General features: G+C 42.9%; 1 protein-coding gene across 2 annotated transcripts in view; it reads right to left on the minus strand.

Annotated features, from left to right (window-relative positions):
* Positions 1–21,286, minus strand: part of riox1 (ribosomal oxygenase 1) — a 91,184-nt gene that overhangs the window by 25,269 nt on the left and 44,629 nt on the right. For both annotated transcript variants that reach the window (XM_063055526.1, XM_063055525.1), the window contains exons 10-11: positions 11,438–11,542; positions 734–878 (exon numbers count right to left, since the gene is read on the minus strand). In XM_063055526.1, the coding sequence (XP_062911596.1) occupies positions 734–878; positions 11,438–11,542 (250 nt within the window). The remainder of the gene's footprint in view (positions 1–733; positions 879–11,437; positions 11,543–21,286) is intronic.

Genomic DNA, 21,286 nt, shown 5'->3' on the forward strand with positions numbered 1-21,286 from the left:
AGCTGCTTCATTTTGAATACTGATAAGAACATAAAAGAACCATGACAGCATATGGCTCTTCCAAATCAGCATGGAACTTGTAATACAATGGAACGATTCAGTTGGAGAGGCACCAGAGCACTGGGATGTATGGACACTGTAAGGCTACTCAGACAGTGTTGGGACATTATTAATTATCCCTTATATCTTTGAACACAGTGAACATTTTTATCAGGACATACCCAAAAATGATAAACCAGCAGAAGGAAAAGCTTGACTATGCAGAAAGCTAAGGGTGTTATGAGCTTTACAAGCCAGAAATATGCAAAGGGGGGCGGGGGGACTTGTTAAAGATAAATGGCATACATAAAGTGACACACATTTGGGAAATAAAAGATGAAACTGTTAGTAAACTCTATATTTAAAACTTACACAGTTGATGATAATCTACCACAGCATTTGAGAGGAGTTTGATTGGAGGCACAAAGAAAAAAATCAATCTGACTTATCTTTTTCTTACAGAAAGAACAACAAAAGATTTAAAATGTGATTTTTTTTCTGGCTCATAGCAATAAAAATGAGCTGTTAGTGAATAATAGCTCAAGACAAAGTCTCAAGAGCACTATGTACGAGATGAAGTGCCAAAACATTAAGTGTACAGCATTCACTTGCATTCCTTGTGGGCGAATTACTCCGAGAGGGCTGGATCTGTTCATTACTGCTTCTTCCACTCCCCTCAAAATGCTCAACATACCTTTAGTAAGGACAGGCGGTAGGCAATCGTGAATAAAATCCTTGGCTTTCTGATCGACAGCAGCATCAATTGGTGCATACTTCAGTAACTTTCTCATTAGATTGTAAATCTTCTTATTAAATGCCTCCCTCCGTGGATCATCTCCCTGAGAAATAAAATTCAGATGTCAATCATTTGCTGCAAAGTGGGAATTAATTTGGTAAGGGACAGCCTAAGCACACACGAGCAATATCAGCATTATGGGTCTGTGGTTAAAGTCCTATATCATACGGCCCTATTAGATTTTTAATCAAGTCAGGGCGTGAAGGGATACGGAGTGAAGGCAGGAGTTTGGGGCAGACGGGGAAATGGATCAGCCATGATGAAATGGTGGAGCAGACGTGATGGGCCAAATGACCTAATTCTGCTCCTATATCTTGTGGTCTTATCACATTAGCAATCCAGAGACCTGGACCAAAGAACAGGAGAGAGTTCCAATCTAGCACAGCAACTGCAGAATTAAACATGATTAATGAAATACAGGTCGTAGCAATGCAATCACCAGACAATTACAAAAGTTCCCTCTGCATTAATGACCCCTGAGAAGGAAATTTGCCGTCCTGACTACAGAGTAGCTTGAAGAGACGAGGGAAACCTGAAGACACAAGAGACCACAGTTGCTGGAACATGGAGCAACAGACTGCTGAAAGAACGCGACTGATCCAGGGAATGAAAGGGTTAATGCATGAGGGGCACTTGATGGTTCTGAGCCATAGATCAGAGATGAGAGGAATTTCTTTAGCCTGATGGTGGTGAGTCCGTGGAATTCATTGCCACCAGTGGCTGTGGAGTCCAAGTCATTAGGTATATTTAAAATGGAGGCTGATAGGTTATTGATTAGTAAGGGTGTCAAAGGTTATGAGAAGCAACACTCACAACACGCTGGAGGAACTCAGCAGGTCGGGCAGCATCCGTGGAAACGATCAGTCAACGTTTCAGGCCGGAACCCTTCGTCAGGACCTACTGGCTTTTCATCTGGAACCTACCAGCCTTCTCCTTTCCACCCTCCCCCCACCTTCTTTATAGGGCCTCTGCCCCTTCCCTCTACAGTCCTGACAAAGGGTTCCAGCCCGAAACGTTGACTGATCGTTTCCAAGGATGCTGCCCGACCTGCTGAGTTCCTCCAGCGTGTTGTGAGTGTTGCTTTGCCTCCAGCATCTGCAGATTATTTTGTGTTTATGAAAGGTTATGAGAAGGCAGGAGAATGGGGTTGAGCGAGATAATAAACCAGCCATGATGGAATGGCCTGATTCTGCTCCTATGTCTTATTGTCGATCTCAAGTGTGTTGAGCAGCATCTGTAGGAGGAAAGCAATAGCCAAGATTCCCAGTTGAAACTCTACATCACGACAGCCTTCCCACTGTACACATGAAGAAACATAAACAAATCGTAAAGTAACGATGGTGCCGTTGCTAGTTCAGTTATAATCAGCCACGGGTAACCATATCTCAGCTTGGAGGCTCACATGAAAGTGCTAGAAGAGAATTGTAGATTGAATCCCAGATTGTTAACTCTCTCTGAAGGTGAATACAAAAAAAGACAAAGCTTTCCTTTTCCTGAAGATACAACTAAAACAAAACCAAATGATGTGTAAAGACGATGCTTGGAAATAAAAAAAAAGGCTTGTTTTAAAACTAGAGTAACAGGTTAAAAAGAGGCCTTCTGGATAAATTTTTATTTTTCTTTTGCCTTGTTAGTTGTCAGCAGTATCTTTCTGTTAGAAATTGCTTCAGTCCTTGTTTTCAAAGAGTAGTATTTTAGTGTCACTGAGGCTTGTCAAAGTTGTATTTCAAAGAACAAAGTGTTATTTTTTCTGTATTCACTTGCAGGCAACGTTGGCGATGTATGATCCTGTTTTCAGTGGGGTGCCATACAAAAATCCTATGCAAGACCTGATTACATGATTATGATTCAAGAACCAAACACTGAAGTTGGCAAAATGAATCAGACATATTCAGTAGATCAGTCTGCATCCAAGCAGAGAGAATCAGCACAGAAACAGGCCCTTTGGCCCATCTAGTCTTGTGTCAAACTGTTATTCTGTGCATTCCCATCAACGTGGAATGGTTGCACCTGGAACATAGGCCTCCACATGCCTCTCGTCCATGTAGTTATCCATACTTCTCTTACATGTTACAGTTGAACCCTCAACTACCACTTCTACGCTCTCACCACCCTTTGAGTGGTTAACCCTTTGGGTTCCCCTGAAATATTTCACTTTTCACCCTTAACCCATTACCTCTACTTCTGGTATCACCTAACCTCAGTGGAAAAAGTCGCTTGCATTTACCCTATCTATACCCTCATAATTTTGCATACCTCTGTCAAATCTCCTCTCATTCTCCTAAGCTTCAGTGAATAAAGTCCTCTCCTATTCAACCTTTCCCTACAACTCAGGACATCAAGCCCTGGTCACATCCTTGTAATTTTTTTCTCTGCATTCTTTCAACCTTTTTGATATATTTCCTGTAGATATGTGACCAGAACTGCACACTATACTCAAAATTTGATCTCACCGACTTCAACATAGCACCCCAACTCCTGTACTCAATACTTTGATTTATGAAGGCCAAGGTACCAAAAGCTCTCTTTATGGCCCTATCTATCAGTGACACTACTTTAGAGGAATTATAGATTTGTATTCCGAGATCCCTTTGTTCTACTGCACTCCAGTGTACTACCATTCACTGTGCAAATCCTATGCTGGTTGGTCCTCCTGAAATGCAATATCACACACTTCCCTGACTTAAATTTCATCTGCAGTTCGGTTCCCAACCCCCAGCTCTCCCCAATAGCCTAGGCTAACCTCCCTGCCAGGATATTGGTCCCCCTTGGATTCAAGTGCAACCCGCTCTTTTTGTACAGGTCATACCTGCCCCAAAAGAGGTCCCAATGATCCAGAAATCTGAATCCCTGCCCCCTGCTTCAATCCCTCAGCCACGCATTTATCCTCCACCTCCCTCTGTGTTGCGTGGCACAGGCAGTAATCCCGAGATTACTACTTTTGAGGTCCTACTTCTCAACTTCTTTTCTAACTCCCTGTAGTCTGTTTTCAGGACCTCCTCCCTTTTCCTACCTATGTCGTTGGTACCTATATGTACCACGACCTCTGGCTGTTCACCTCCCACTTCAGGATATCATGAACACAATCAGAAACATCCTGGACTCTGGCACCTGGGAGGCAAACTACCATCCGTGTTTCCTTCCTGCGTCCACAGAATCGCCTGAGTCCCTAACTAGAGAGTCTCCTATCACTGCTGCCATCCTCTTCCTTTCTCTACCCTTCTGAGCCACAGGGCCAGACTCGGTGCAGAGGCACAAGCACTGTTGCTTCCCCCAGGTAGGTCGTTTCCTCCCCCCCCCAACTGTACTCAAACAGGAGTACTTATTGTTAAGGGGGACAGCCATTGGGGTACTCTCTAGTATCTGACTCCTGCCCTTCTCTCTCCTGACTGTTACCTACTTATCTGCCTCCTGAGACCCTGGTGTGACTACTTGCCTGTAGCTCCTATCTATCACCTCCTCACTTTCCCTGACCAGACGAAGGTCATCAAGCTGCATCTCCAGGTTCCTAACCTGGTCCCAAGGAGCTGCAGCTTGATGTACCTGGTGAGATGTGGTTGTTCGGGAGGCTGGGAGACTAAATACATTAATAAAGGTAGAGCAGTAGATGTAGTGTATATGGATTTCAGCAAGGCATTTGATAAGGTAAAGGTGTCCCCCGCTTTTCGAACGTTCGCTTTAAGAAAGCTCCCTGTTATGAAAGACCTACATTACCATAGAACCATAGAAACTACAGCACAGAAACAGGCCCTTTGGCCCTTCTTGGCTGTGCCGAACCATTTTCTGCCTAGTCCCACTGACCTGCACACGGACCATATCCCTCCATACACTTCCCATCCATGTATCTGTCCAATTTATTCTTAAATGTTAAAAAAGAACCCGCATTTACCACTTCGTCTGGCAGCTCATTCCATACTCCCACCTCTCTGTGTGTGAAGAAGCCCCCCCTAATGTTCCCTTTAAACTTTTCCCCCGTAACCCTTGACCCATGTCCTCTGGTTTTTTTCTCCCCTTGCCTCAGTGGAAAAAGCCTGCTTGCATTCACTCTATCTATACCCATCATAATTTTATATACCTCTATCAAATCTCCCCTCATTCTACTACGCTCCAGGGAATAAAGTCCTAACCTATTCAACCTTTCTCTGTAACTGAGTTTCTCAAGTCCCGGCAACATCCTTGTAAACCTTCTCTGCACTCTTTCAACCTTATTTATATCCTTCCTGTAATTTGGTGACCAAAACTGAACACAATACTCCAGATTCGGCCTCACCAATGCCTTATACAACCTCGTAACATTCCAGCTCTTATACTCAATACTTTGATTAATAAAGGCCAATGTACCAAAAGCTCTCTTTACGACCCTATCTACCTGTGACGACACTTTTAGGGAATTTTGTATCTGTATTCCCAGATCCCTCTGCTCCACTGCACTCCTCAGTGCCTTACCATTAACCCTGTATGTTCTACGTTGGTTTGTCCTTCCAACGTGCAATACCTCACACTTGTCAGTATTAAACTCCATCTGCCATTTTTCAGCCCATTTTTCCAGCTGGTCCAAGTCCCTCTGCAGGCTCTGAAAACCTTCCTCACTGTCTACTACACCTCCAATCTTTGTATCATCAGCAAACTTGCTGATCCAATTTACCACATTATCATCCAGATCATTGATATAGATGACAAATAACAATGGACCCAGCACTGATCCCTGTGGCACACCACTAGTCACAGGCCTCCACTCAGGGAAGCAATTCTCTACCACCACTCTCTGGCTTCTTCCATCGAGCCAATGTCTAATCCAATTTACCACCTCTCCATGTATACCTAGCGAATGAATTTTCCTAACTAACCTCCCATGCGGGACCTTGTCAAAGGCCTTACTGAAGTCCATGTGGACAATATCCACTGCCTTCCCTTCATCCACTTTCCTGGTAACCTCCTCGAAAAACTCCAACAGATTGGTCAAACATGACCTACCACGCACAAAGCCATGTTGACTCTCCCTAATAAGCCCCTGTCTATCCAAACCCAAATGCTTGTAGATTCTGTCTCTTACTACTCCTTCCAATAACTTACCTACTACTGACGTTAAACTCACCGGCCTATAATTTCCCGGATTACTTTTCGATCCTTTTTAAAACAATGGAACAACATGAGCCACTCTCCAATCCTCCGGCACTTCACCCGTAGACAGCGACATTTTAAATATTTCTGCCAGGGCCCCCGCAATTTCAACACTAGTCTCCTTCAAGGTCCGAGGGAACACTCTGTCATTAGTTTCCTGTTTTTGCAAACAGACGGTGTTTTCACTGTTACGAAAAAAATCAGCGTGCAAAAAAAAAATCGCCCCGAGCAGCCGCTCTCCCCGGGAACTGCATTCTCGCCAGCATTGCTTAAGTACGTGCCTGTGAGCAGCCGTTAGCAAGATGAGTTCTAAGGTATCGGAAAACCCAAAAAGAGCTCATAAGGGTGTTACACTTAGCGTAAAACTAGACATAATTAAGCGTTTCGATCGTGGTGAACGAAGTAAGGACAAAGTGAGTTTGGCTTGTGGAAGTTGACGAAGATGATGTTGAAGAGGTTTTGGCATCCCATGACCAAGAACTGATAGATGAAGAGCTGATGCAATTGGAAGAGGAAAGGATAACAATCGAAACCGAATGAGTAATGATAAAGTACGACTCTAATTTTGAAAGGTTACGTCGGTTTACGGCTTATTTGCAAGATGGTTTGAGTCCTTACAAAGAACTGTATGATAGAAAAATGCGTGAGGCTCAGCAGTCAAGCATACTGTACTGTTGTTTTTCAAGCCTTCCACATCAGACGACGAACCTCAACCTTCGACATCGAGGCGGGCAGAGATAGAAGATGACCTGCCTGCCCTGATCAACGACGAGGTGACACCCTCGTGTTCCACCACCCCAACCCCCAGGCCACGGACATATACCGATTCGCGGAGAATGCAGCGGTAGCTGGGAGGCACACAGCACATCTTTAAGAAAAAAGCCGAAATAAACATGCTAATTAATTAGGTGCCACCCGACACGTAATTGTCAGCCCAGATCAGAGGCGACGCAATCAGCCTCTGATCTGGACCGACAATTATGTGCCGGGCAGCACCTAATTAATTAGCTTGTTTATTTCGGCTTTTTTCTTAAAGATGTGCTGGGTGCCTTCCGGCTACCGCTGGACCCCTGCATGCTCCACGGATCAGTATCCGGTCGCTGCCTGGAGGGTGGGGGCTCTGACGACTCAGTCTAACACACCATCAGCTGTCCCAATTACAGTAAGTGATACTACACTGTACATACATTATTTCTACTTTATATCGGCTGTGTAGTTTTACGTGTTATTTGGTATGATTTGGCAGCTTCATAGCTTAAAGGTTACTGGAGAGCGCTTGCGCCGTGTTTCTGCCAACAGCACTTGCGTGAGATTTTTGCTACGGAGAACAGTTCAGGCAATGATTGTGGGAAAATATTTCTACTTTATATAGGCTGTGTATTTATCATATCATTCCTGCTTTAACTATATGTTACTGTTATTTTAGGTTTTATGTGTTATTTAGCATGATTTGGTAGGTTATTTTTGGGTCTGTGAACGCTCACAATATTTTCCCATCTAAATAAATGGTAATTGCTTCTTCGCTTTATGACATTCCGGTTTACGAACCGTTTCATAGGAACGCTCTACCTTCGGATGGCGGGGGAAACCTGTACCCCATGCAAGGCTTATTGAGAAAGTAAGGAGGCATGAGATCCAAGGGGACCTTGCTTTGTGGATCCAGAATTGGCTTGTTCACAGAAGGCAAAGAGTGGTTATAGCCGGGTCAGATTGTGCATGGAGATCGGTGACCTGTGGTGTGCCTCAGGGATCTGTTCTAGGACCCCTTCCCTTCATGATTTTCATAAATGACCTGGATGAGGAAGTGGAGGGATGATTAGTAAATTTGCTGATGACACAAAGGTTGGGGGTGTTGTGGATAGTGTGGAGGGCTGTCAGAGGTTACAGTGGGACATTGATAGGATGCAAAACTGGGCTGAGAAGTGGCAGATGGAGTTCAACCCAGTTAAGTGGGAGGTGGTTCATTTTGGTAGGTCAAATATGATGGCAGAATATAGTATTAATAGTAAGACACTTGGCAGTGTGGTGGATCAGAGGGATCTCCGGGTTAGAATCCATAGGACACTCAGAGCTGCTGCACTGGTTGACTCTGTGGTTAAGAAGGCATACATCAACCATAGGATTGAGTTTAAGAGCTGAGAGGTAATGTTACAGCTACATACGATCCTAGTCAGATGCCACTTGGAGTACTGTGCTCAGTTCTGGTCACTTCACTACAGGAAGGATGTGGAAACTATAGAAAGGGTGCAGAGGGGATTTACAAGAATGTTGCCTGGATTGGGGAGCATGCCTTACGAAAATAGTTTGAGTGAACACGGCCTTTTCTCCTTGGTGCGACGGAGGATGAGAGGTGACCTAATAGAGGTGTATTAAGATGATGAAAGGCATTGATTGTGTGGACAGTCAGAGGCTTTTTCCCAGGACTGAAATGGCTAGCACGAAAGGGCACAGTTTTTAGGTGCTTAGAAGCAGGTACAGAGGAGATGTCAGGGGTAAGTTTTCTTTTCTCCCCACAGAGAGTGGTGAGTGCGTGGAATGGGCTGCTGGCGACAGTGGTGGAGGCGGATACGATAGGGTCTTTTAAGAGACTCCTGGATAGGTAAATGCAGCTTAGAAAAATAGAGGGCTATGGGTATATGGGTAATCCTAGGTAATTTCTAAAGTAAGTACATGTTTGGCACCGCATTGTGGGCTGAAGGGCCTCTATTGTGCTGTAGTTTTTCTATATTTCTATGTTTCTTCTAAGCTGCCCATGACATCCCAAATCTTGGTATCATCTGCAAATCTGCTGATCTATTTTACCACACAATTACACAGGTGGTTGATTTTGATGGCAAACAACACTAGAGTCAGCACTGATCCCTGCACTGCACAATTAGTCACAGGCCTCCAGTTAAGAGAGTTAACCATCTACTACCACTCTCTGGCTTCTCCCTTGAAGACAATGTTGAATCCAATTTACTGCCTCATCCAAGTGACTGAACCTTCTTGACCAGCCTCCCACATGGACTTGTTAAAGACCTTGCTTAAGTCCATCTATACAATGTGCACTACCTTCCCCTCATCAACAGAATTATCAAATCAGGCTGACAACTTTTCACTGGAGCTTAAAAATTTACATCTGCAGTTTTATGTTATTGTCACATAAAACAGAAACAGACCCTTCAGCCCAACTTCCCATGCTGCTATTTGAGCGAGTCCCATTTGTCTGTATTTGGCCTCTATTTCTTTAAACTTTCCCTACCCATGTGCCTGTCGAAATGTCTTTTAAATAGTGTAATTCTATCCACCTCCACCACTTCCTCTGGCAGCTTGTTCCAAATACCCACCACCCTCTGTGTGAAAGAGCTCTCTCTAACATTCCCTTTACACCTCTCTCACCTTAAGCCCTCCAGTTTTAGATTCTTCTACCCTGGGGAAAACACTGTGACTATCCACCTTACGTATGCCCCATATAAGTTTTTAAACCTTTATAAGTTGACCCCTTGTCTACTTTGCTTCAAGGAAAACAGTCTCCCTTTAACTATAGTTCTCCAGTCCATGCAACATCCTCTCTAGTTTAATCATATCCTTCCTCCAGTACGTCGACCTGAATTGCACACCATATTCCAGGTGCAGTCTCACCATTGTCTTGTATAACTGCAGCATGACCTCCCGCTCTTGTACTCGAGGCCCTGTCCACTACAGGCAAGCATGCCTCACATCTTCTTCACCACCTTACATACCTATGTCACCACTTCCAGAAAACTACGAACTTGTGTACTGTGCTCTGTCTGTTCGACAATGCTTGCCAGGACACACTGTGACATACTGGTTTAATTTCTCCAAACGCAACTCTTTGAGAATCTCCGGAGGGGAAGGCCCCAAATCCTCGGCTTTGCCTACTGCCGGGGTCGGGGTCGAAGCGCTCGGCAGAGATGGTGCTCGGTGCCGGAGGGCTGGTCGGAGGCTTGGAGTTGGACTGTGGTCGGGTGCTTCCAGGGTGCTGCATCAGCAAGTTTGCGGCGCTGGAGGTTCACCGTCTGCGTGAGATGGGACTTTCGAGAGACTTTGAGACTTTTTCCTGTGCCCATGGTCTGTTCTTTATCAAATTATGGTATTGCTTTGCACTGTTGTAACTATATGTTATAATTATGTGGTTTTTGTCAGTTTGTCATGTGTTTCTGTGATATCATTCTGGAGAAACATTGTATCATTTCTTAATGCATGCATTATTAAATGACAATAAAAGAGGACTGTGTGTCCTCATAATCTAATCTTCTCAGGCGTCCGAGTGAAATTCCATCTAACATTCTTTTGCCCTCTTTCCTAGATCCTATTGTAACGTTTACTGTCCAGTGTGGTACCAAAGCTGTCTATGTCATCTACAGGCTCAACCAAATCATTAATATGCATGACAAGAACAGGAGCCCCAGCACCAATTCCTGCAGCACACCACTTTTCACAGGGCCTCCACTCTAAAAACTCAGTCCTTCACTATCACTCCTTCCACTAATTGGCTAGCTCACTCTGGGTTCCACACAATCTAATCTTCTGTACCAGCCTAGAACGAAGGAAAAGTTGGGACGGATACAAAAAGAGGAACAAGAAGGAGAGTTCCACGATGGATGGCTGGAGGAGGGTGTGGTGGTGGAATGGGGAAGAAATTCAGTGATAAAACTGTACAATGCAAAAATCGAACTGTGTAAGTCAACTTGTAGAAATAAAAGCTGAAGATGTCAAATGGGAAGAACAGGAAGATAATTTGAAATGGTTCGACATGCTATTGAGTTTAGAAAGGTGAGATATGCTTATCCAACAGATGATGATCTGTTTCTCAAATTTACGTGGAGTTTCAATGAGTTGGGTGCAGAGGTCAGAGTGGGAGGTGAATTCAAGAGGTGAGCCTGCAATCAGTGTAAACTGCACAAAAATATTCTGTACAATGCCTACCCAATCTCCATTTAGTGTCCTCAACAGAGAGAAGATCATGTTGTGAGCATCACCAGGCAACAAAAAGAAATCATCCATTCTTTAGAAAGAGTGTGAAGTATTACAAGACATTATTAACACAGACTTTGCTGAAAACATTACTTTCAATTGTAATAAAAACCTATTCTGACAAAACAGGGGGAATGTTGAAAGGCAAGGAGAGAGTGGATGTGGCAAAGTTGTTTCCCATGATGGGCGAGTCTAGTACAAGAGGGCATGACTTAAGGATTGAAGGGCGCCCATTCAAAACAGAAATGCGAAGAATTTTTTTTAGCCAGAGGGTGGTGAATCTATGGAATTTGTTGCCACGGGCAGCAGTGGAGGCCAAGTCATTGAGTGTATTTAAGGCAGAGATTGATAGGTATCTGAGTAGCCAGGGCATCAAAGGTTATGGTGAGAAGGTGGGAGAGTGGGACTAAATGGGAGAATGGATCAGCTCATAATAAAATGGTGGAGCAGACTTGGTGGGCCGAATGGCCGACTTCTGCTCCTTTGTCTTATGGAACTTACTCTTTCAGAATTCTGCACTCCCATGTAGTCCAGGTAATCAAGAGGCAAGCCTTCACGGAATTCGACATCATCTTCTATTGCCAAGTCTAACGCAGCAGGAAACATCTGTAACATGAAGAAAAAAAATCCTATTTTAATCATGCCTTTGAAATAACATGTATCTACAGTGACAAACAGGGATTCAAACTATTCATAGTTACAAACTTTGCAGTTATGCTGTTGGACTGATGATGCAGGAAGGTAGGCTAATGCACACGAGACATTAAGTACAGAGGAGGAACATGACATGATTTCAACTCCTACCGTAGTTCCTGCAACACAAGAGATTCTTCAGATGTATGAAATCTTGAGCAATGCACACAAAATACTGGAGAAACTCAGCAAGTCAGCCAGCATCTATGAAGGGAAATAAACAATCGACGTTTCCGGCTGCACCCCCTCATCAGACCAATCCTGAGACCAGTCACGACAGCTGGAAGAGCCATTGCCTTGCGGTGCCAGAAACCCAGAGTTTGTATGTTCACCCTGTAATTACGTGGGTCCCCCCACTTTCACCCCGAGGGCTCCCGTTTCCTCCTACATCCATAAAATGTATGGGTTGGTACTCAATCAATCACTCTAAATTGCCCCTGTAGTGTGTTGGAGAAATTGGGAACATATCGAGAACAATAAAAGGGATTAATGCAGTAATATTATGTGAGTAGTTGATGGTCGGTACGATGTCTATGGGCTGAAGGCCTGTTTCAACGCTGTGTTTCCATGTACGGTACTGTGCAGAAGTCTAATTTCACACATTGCACTGTGCTGCTACTGCTGCAATAAAAAAAAACCAAATTTCCTGATGATAAACCTGATTCTGATGTGGGTCTCTGTTATGGGCTGAGAGTAGGAAGGGGTCAGGGAGAGGGGAATCATAGATGGGAAAAGGGGAAGGGAGAGGGAAGCACCAGAGAGACTTTCTGTAGTGATCAATAAATTACTGTTTGGAATCTAATTGGTGTCTCAGCACTGGGTGTCTGCACCTGCACCATCTCCCCCACCCATGCCACTTCTTCTCTGCCATCTGTCCCACATCCCTCTTGCGGAGCTCCCCTCTAGCCATTCCCAACATCCTTCGCTCTCGTCAGATTTACAGACTCGCTCTCCGCTCCATGTTGACTAATATAGCAAAAGTAGTAGGCACCTTAGCTGTATATATGCATATATATACACATATACACATGTGCCTAAGAGTTTTGCACAGTACTTTAACGAATTACATGAGATCTTGGTGACAGCACTTTTACAGACTCTTTATTGAAAGAGAAGAAATACTTAGAAGTCTCAACAAGGCTGTCATGGGGAGGTTGGCTCCCGTAAGGGAAGTAGAACTAGGGATCACAGACTCAAATTAAGGGCTGAAATTGAAAGATGAGATGAGAAGAAATTTCTGGAGAGGAGTGTGGTTCACTGAAATTCTCTACCTCAGGGGCTGTGGAGGCCACGTTACTGATTGTAATCCAAACAGAGCTTGGTAAGAATGGTTGGTTTATTTACTTCCTTCTCTGTGAGAACAAATTTTATTCTTTATCTCAAAATTTTGGGTAGCGATTTGTGAATTTTGCAAGGGTGAATTTCTATGCCCCTCAATGTGGGGATTGCCCATAAAGTGATATAGGGATAGGATAGTTTCACAGAGGCAAATCAGTCATGGCAGAGCATCATGACAGGATAAAGCTTCTTTTGAGCTTATACATTTCAATACTGCCTTTGAATCATCTAATTAATAGTTACGTGGTGTTACTCTTAACCTGGCTGGAAAGATATAGAAGCTGCCATAAATCAGCTGTAAAAATCCACTAATTGGTATTTTACGCTGTGTTGAATGTAACCCCACCAGATTCAGGATGGTACAGATCAAGACGGTGCTGTAGTAGACCAGCATGACCACCAGAGGCTGCTGCAGCACACACACAATCATTACCTCGTGAGCCTTCAAGTTCAAAGTAACTATACAACCCAAGATTCATTTTCTTGTGGGCATATACTGCAAACCCAAGAAACACAATAAAATCAATACAAAACCACACCCAGGATGAACAACCAATGTGCGAAGGATGACAAACTGTGCAAATACAAAAAGGGGGAAATAAAGTAATAACAAATAAATAATCAATAAATATTGAGAACATGAAATGAAGAGTCCTTGAAAGTGAGTCCATAGGTTGTGGGAACATTTTAATGATGGGGCAAGTGAAGTTGAGTGAAGTTATCCCCTCTGCTTCAAGAGCCTGATGTTTGAGGGGTAATAACTATTCCTGAAACTGAGTGTGAGTGTGAGTCTTGAGGCTCCAGCACCTTCTTCCTGATGGCAGTAGCAAGAAGACAGCATGACCTGGATGGAGGGGGTCCTTGATGATGGATGCTACTTTCCTGCGACAACCCTCCCTGTAGATGTGCTCAATGGTGGGGAGGGCTCCACCAGTGATGGGCTGGGCTGTATCTATTTTTTGTTGGATTTTCCATTCCAGGATGTGATGCAACCAGTCAATATACTCTCCACCACACATCTATAGAGGTTTCTCAAAGTTTCAGATGTCACGCTGAATCTTTGTAAACTTCTGAAGTAGAGGCACTGCCGTGCTTTCTTCATAATGGCATTTACCTGCTGGACCCAGGACAGATCCACTAAAATGATAACACCCAAGAATTTAAAGTTGCTGACCATCTGCAACTCTGATCCCCCAATGAGGACTAGCTCATCAACCTCAGTTTCCTCGTCTTGAAGTCAATAATCATCTCTTTGGTTTTACTGGCATTGACTGAGAGGTTGTTGTTATGACGTCGATATTGTCATCGGCAAACTTACATATGGCCTTGGAGTTGTGCTTAGCATCACAATCGTAAGCATAAAGGGAGTAGAGCAGGGGACTATGCACATAGTCTTGTGGTACAAAATGCTGGAGGAATTCAACAAGTCAACCTATGGAGGGGAATAAACAGTCAACGTTCCACTTTGTCCCTCCCCATTGATTTTCCTCCTGGCACTTATCCCTGCAAGGGTGACAAGTGGCTATACCTGCCCCTGCACCTCCCCTCTCACAGCCACTCATGGCCCCAAACAGTAGTGCTAAGTGAGGCGACACTTCACCTGTGAGGTTTTTTTGCAGTCAGCTACTGCATCAGTGAAACCTAATGTAGGCTGGAAGGCCAGTTCACCAGGCACCTTTGCTCTGTTCACCACAAAATGCACAATTTCCCGATGACCACCCACTTCAATTCACTTTCCCATTCTGACATGGCCTCCTGTCCTGCCATGATGAAGCCATCCTCAGTATGGAGGAGTAACACCTCATAATCCAACTGTGTGGTGTCCAACCTAATGGCATGAATATCGATTTCTCTAACTTATGGTAATTTCTCTCCCTCTGCTCTTCTCTCTTTTATCCATTCCTCTTTCTGGTTACTCTTTCACCCCTTCTCATTACTTCCCTCTGGTTTCCCTTCTGATCCGCTCCTTTCTCCAATGGTCCACTGTTCTCTCCTATAAGATTCCTTCTTCTTCAGCACTTTACCTCTTCCACCAATCATCTCCCAGCTTCTTACCTTATCCCCCTCACCCCCGATATGAATTACTCATCTGCAGATCTACCAGTTAATTTCTGTCACCAACTTCACAAAAAATGGCTTCTCACCTTTTATCTGCATTGCTGATTCTATGGACTTGCTAGATTTGCATATTAACTACCTAATAAGCTTGTAACAGGAAGTTAAACGCACAAGTTAAACTCCTTAATGTAAAGCCAAACCCCCTCTCACTCTGTGGCAGAAATGGAACAATTTACACTGTTCAATCTTATCCATTAAAAAGGTTACTTACAATTACACCTTTAATTTTTCCATTCTAACAATGAATGCAACCTTTACGTCAGTCTCTTTTGAAACTTCATTTCCCTTGAATTCACCCACTCTATTTCAGTTGCTTCTTAAAGCTCCCAAACAGGAGAAAATCTGCAGATGCTGGAAATCTAAAGCAACGCACACAAAATGATGGAGGAACTCAGCAAGTCAGCAGCATCTATGAAAAAAGTAAACAGTTGACATTTCGGACTGAGAACTTTCATAAAATTCCTGCCGCTGCATACAAGGAGTTTACACATTTTCCCTGTGACCGCGTGGAATTCCTCCAGGTGCTCTAGTTTCTTCCCACAGTCCAAAGATGTATCGGTCGGTAGGTTAATTGGACATTGTAAATTGCCCTATGATTAAGCTAGGAATAAATTGGCGGTTTGCTGTGCAGCGCAGCTCAAAGAACTGATTCCGTGCAATATCTCAAAAAGATAAATTTGAAAAACTCATTGGTGGAATTATGTTGCTCATCTATATTCAACCCTGACCTCTGATGCTGTCTGTGTAGAGTTTGCACACAATCTCCTTGTGGATCAAGTGAGTTTCCTCTCACGTGCCAGAGACTAGCAGATTGGTAGGTTAACAGTCCCTGGTACGTTTGTGTATTGATAATGATGGAACCTGGGGGAAGGTGATACGAAGTTGTGGTTTTACAGGTGGACAGGCAAACATAGGTGTCAGGACATAACTTGGAATACTGACACAGGTTTGGTCACTCTATTAGAGGACATACATCACTGAACTGTAAAGAGTGCAAAGATATAGGAGAATGTTGCCTGGACAAGGGCTTGAGTGACAGGAAGAAGTTGGGTATGCCAGGATTTCATTCGCCATAGCGTAGGATACAAAGGGATGACATTACAGAGGCAATAACAAGTGTACGTTCAAAGTTATATTAACATTTTTTAAAAAAGGCTTTCAAATAGACTGCTGCCATCAGGAAGTTACAGGGGCTCAGTATTCACACATCCAGTTTCGAGAACAGTTATTACCCCTCAGCCAACAGGCTCTTGAACCAAAGGGGAGAGCCAGCATGACTTTGTGTGGGGCAGCTTGTGTCTTACCAACTTGAAGTTTTTTTGACAAGGTGATGAGAGAGATTAATAAGGGTAGAACAGTGGTTGTTGCCTCCATGGATTTTAGTAAGGCATTTGACAAATGGGAGGATAATCCAGAAGATTAAGATGCATAGGGTCTACGGCAAAGTAGCTGTCTGGATTCAGGACTGGCTTGCGCATAAAAGGCAGAGGGTAGTGGTTGTAGGGAGTTATTCAAACGGAAGGTCTGTGATTAGTGGTGTTCTGCAGGGATCTGTACTGGGACCCCGGCTGTTTATAAATGATCTGGATGAAAACGTAGATGGGTAGGTCAGTAAATTTGCGGATGATACCAAGATTGGTGGAGCTACGGGTGGTGTAGGTAAGAGACTGGCAAAGAATATAGTGCTATAAAGATCAGTTGCAGACAGGGCAGAAAAATGGCAGGTGGGGTTTATCCCAGATGAATATGAGGTGTTGCCCTCGGTAGGGCAAATCCAAGGAGACAAGGGCAAGATCCATAGCTCCAGGAAAGTGGTGACACAGTTTGATAGTGTGCTTAAGAAGGCTTAAAGAATGCTTGCTCTTATTAGTTGAGGCATTGAGTTCAAATGTCAAGAGGTTATGTTTCGACTTTATAAAACTCTAGTTAGGCCACATCTGGAGTATTGCGTAGTTCTGCTCACCCCACTATAGGAAGGATGTTTGAGGCTTTGGAGAGGGTGCAGAAGAGGTTCACCAGGATGCTGCCTGGTTTAGAGGGCATGTGCTATCACAAGAGGCTGGATAAACTTGAGTTGTTTTCTCTTGAGTGGAGGATGCTGAGGGAAGATCTGATACAGGTTTACAAGATTACGGGAGGTATCGACAGAGTAGACTGGGATGTCTCTTTCCCAGGGGAGACAAGTCCAATGCAGAGGGCATGCATTGAAGAGAGGGGCTGAGTTCAAAAGGGATGTGAGCGGTAAGTTTTTTTACTCCGAGAGTCACAGATACATGGAATGTGCTGCCTGGTATGGTGGTAGAAGCAAGTACATTAGAGCTTCTTAAGAGACATTTAAATTGGCACATGGATGCCAGGAAAATGGAGGGATATAGACATTGTATAGGTAGGAGGGATTAGCTTTAGGGGTTTTTGATTTATTTTTTAGCCGGTTCAGCACAACGTTGCGGGCTGAAGGGCCTGTTCCTGTGTTGAACTATGTTCTACATTATTCACTCAACATGGTCCTTCACTCTGAGTGGACCAATACTCTTGTGGGCAGGTTTACATGAGCTGTTGGGCGTGGTTTAAACTAATATGGCAGGGGGATGGGAATCAGTATGATAGAGCTGAGGATGAGCAATCAGGTTTACAAATAGATGGTGTAATATGTAATATGAATGTAAGGACAAGCCAATGATTGGGTACAACTGCAGACAGAGCAAAGAGTTAAGTTGTACCACAGAGGCAAAGTTCAAAAGAATGCAAGACTGAAGGTGGTGTATTTAAATGCACGCAGCACTTGGAATAAGATGGACAAACTTGTGGCACTGATTGGTATGACATTGTGGGCTTCACTGAGTCGTGGCTGAAAGAAGGTCATAGTTGGGAGTTTAACATCACAGGATATACTTTGAATCGAAAGGACAGGCAGGAAGGCGTAGGCAGTGGTGTGGCTTTATTGGTAGGAGATGGAATTACATCTTTAGAAAGAGGTGTCACAGGGTCAAAGAATGTCGAATCTTTGTGGGTGGAGTTAAGAAACTGCAAGGGTAAAAAAACGATTATGGGAGTCATACAAAAGCCTCCAAATAGTAGCCATGATGTGGGGTTGAGATTGCAAAGAGAGCTGGAAAGGGCATGTAATAAGGGTAATGTCACAATTGTACTGGGGGGCTTCAATATGCAAAGGGATTGGGAAAATCAGCTTGGTGTCAGATTACATTAAAGAGTATTTGCTGAATGCCTACGTGGTGAATTTTTAGAGCAGCTTGTGCTCAAGCCTACTATGGGAAAGGTTATCTTAGATTGCGTGTGGTGTAATAACCCAGATCTTATTGGTCGGGGTTCTGAGTTGGATGATCAGCCATGATCATAATAAATGGCGGGGCAGGCTCGAAGGGCCGAATGGCCTACTCCTGCACCTATTTTCTATGTTTCTATGTTTCTATCTTAATATAAAGGAATCCTTAGGAGGCAGTGATCATAATATGATTGAATTCATAGAGAGAGAATTCATGGGAGAGGGGGAAGCGTGAGTCACATGTATCAGTACCACAATGAAATAAAAGGGAATTACAAAGGCATGAGAGAGGAGCTTGCCCAGGTGGATTGGGGGGTAATACTGGCAGGGATGATGGCAGAACAGAGGTGGCTGAAATTTCTGGGAATAGTTCACAGGGCATGGGATAAATATGCCCCACAGAAGTTGCTGTTCTCTAATGGTAGGACTAGGCAACTGTGGCTGACAAGGGACTGCATAAAAGCCAAGGAAGGGCATATAAGGTAGTAAAAGTGAATGGGAAGATGGATGATTGGGAAGTTTTTAAAATCCAACAAAAGGCAACTAAAAAAGCCATAAGGACTCTATATCTTCTTATATATGGAAGAATGAGCGTTCTAGATTAAATAAAATTCAACTTCAGAAAGATAAAAAGAATGGAGGATTAGCCTTACCAAACTTTAAATTTTATTATTGGGCAGTTAATATGAGAAATCTTACGTTTTGGTTATATTAATCGTGAGGATTGCCCGATTTGGGGATTTTTAGAAGCTAATTCTGTTAATAAATTTTCTATTATCTCTCTTCTTGGACCCTCACTTCCTTTGTCTCCGAGTCAGTTAACTGATAATCTGGTAGTTAAACACACTATGAGAATTTGGATAAAATTCTGAAAATAATTTGGCTTATTAAGGTTTCCTCTTTCGAGTCCCATTTTTTCTAATTATTTTTTTAAACCCTCTATGATTGATGTGGCTTTTAAAGAATGGGATAGATTAGGTATTAAATGCTTTCAGGTCTTGTTTGTAGAGGGAAATCTCTTTTTGTTTGAACAACTGTCAACTAAATATAGTTTACCCAAAATTCATTTTTTCGATACCTACAAATAAGAGATTTTTTACAGTCTCAAATAAGTACATTTCCTAAAAGTCCTGATAAGAATCTACTAGATGTAAGTTTTAATTTGAAACCTTTTTATAATGGATCTATATCTAATATTTATAATATGCAGTTGGGAATGAGAAGTGTTCCTTTAGATAAAATTAAACATTTTGGGAACAAGATTTACAGACTTCACTTTCTGAGGAAACTTGAAATCAAATTTTTAAATTGGTTAACACTTCATCGTTATGTGCCCGCCACTCTCTCCTACAATTTAAAGTGGTCCAGAGGCCCATATGACCAAGGATAAGTTGTCTCGTTTTTATTTAGATATATCTCTGTATTGTGATAAATGTAATAATGGAGAAGCTTCACTCATTCATATGTTTTGGACATGCCCGAGTCTTGGAAAATATTGGAAAGAAGTATTTCAAACTTTCTTGATACTTTTCAAAGTAAGCGTTAAGCCTAATCCTTTGACTGCTTTATTTGGTATTGTTGGAGGAAGGGATATTATTTTGGAGTCATCTGACTTGCACAATTTGGCTTTTATGTCTCTTATGGCCAGAAGGACACTCTTGCTTAAATGCAAAGATGCGGCCCCTCCTATTCACACTCAATGGTTACGTGATGTGACGTCATGTTTAAATTTAGAGAAGATTCGATGTTCAACCTCTGAATCTAGCCAAGACTTTCAAGCATTGTGGGAACCTTTTTTTGAATTATTTTCAAAACCTTTGATTTGCTGTTAAAGCACAGATGATGACTAATAATTATTTTTCCTTTTTTTCTTTACTAATTAGCTTCGGTCCTGGTAGTGGGTTAGATTTTTTTTATATAATAAAATTTCTATATTTCAATGTTACGAATTAATTAATCCGTATGAATATAGGTTAAGGAGTCTTTGTATGCAATTTAGTATAATGTATTGATAAGTATTTTTTTCTTATACTCTGTATTCTTATATGTAAAATTAATAATAATAAAAATATTGAAAAGTCAAAAAGCTATAAGGAGGGAAAATATGAAATATGAGAATAGGTTGAGTGAACTTGGCCTTTTTTCCTTGGAGCGATGGAGGATGAGAGGTGACCTGATAGAGGTGTACAACATAATGAGAGGCATTGATCGTGTGGATAGCCAAGCGCTTTTTCCCCCAGGGCTAAAATGACTAACACGAGGGGGCATAGTTTTAAGGTGCTTGGAAGTAGGTACAAGGGAGATGTCAGAGATAAGTTGTTCACACAGAGAGTGGTGGGTGCGAGGAATGCACTGCCAGCGAAGGTGGTAGAGGTGGATACAATAGGGTCTTTTAAAGACTTGAAGATAGGTACATGGAGTTTAGAAAAATAGAGGGCTATGCGGTAGGGAAATTCTAGGCAGTTTCTAGAGTAGGTTACACAATTGGCACAACATTGGGGGCTGCAGGGCCTGTAATGTGCTGTAGATTTCTATGTTTCTATGAAATATGAGGGCAAACTAGCTGATAATATAAAGCAGGATACTAAAAGATTTTTTCAGCTAAGTAAAGAGTAAAAGGGAGGTGAGAGTTGATATTGAACCATTGGAAAATGATGCAGGTGAGGTAGTACTGAGGGACAAAGAAATGGCAGATGACCTTAATAAGTACCTTGCTTCAGTCTTTACTGTGGAAGACACTACTAGCTGTATGCTAGAGATCCACGAGTGTTAGGGAGCAGGAGTGAGTACCACTGTTATTACAAAGGAAAAAGTGTGAGGCAAACTGAAAGGTCTTAAGGTGGATAAGTCACCTGGACCAGATGGACTACATCCCAGAGTCCTGAAAGATGTTGCTAAAGAGATAACAGGTGCATTGG

Source organism: Mobula hypostoma, chromosome 8, assembly GCF_963921235.1.
Source record: "Mobula hypostoma chromosome 8, sMobHyp1.1, whole genome shotgun sequence".
Classification (NCBI taxonomy): domain Eukaryota; kingdom Metazoa; phylum Chordata; class Chondrichthyes; order Myliobatiformes; family Myliobatidae; genus Mobula; species Mobula hypostoma.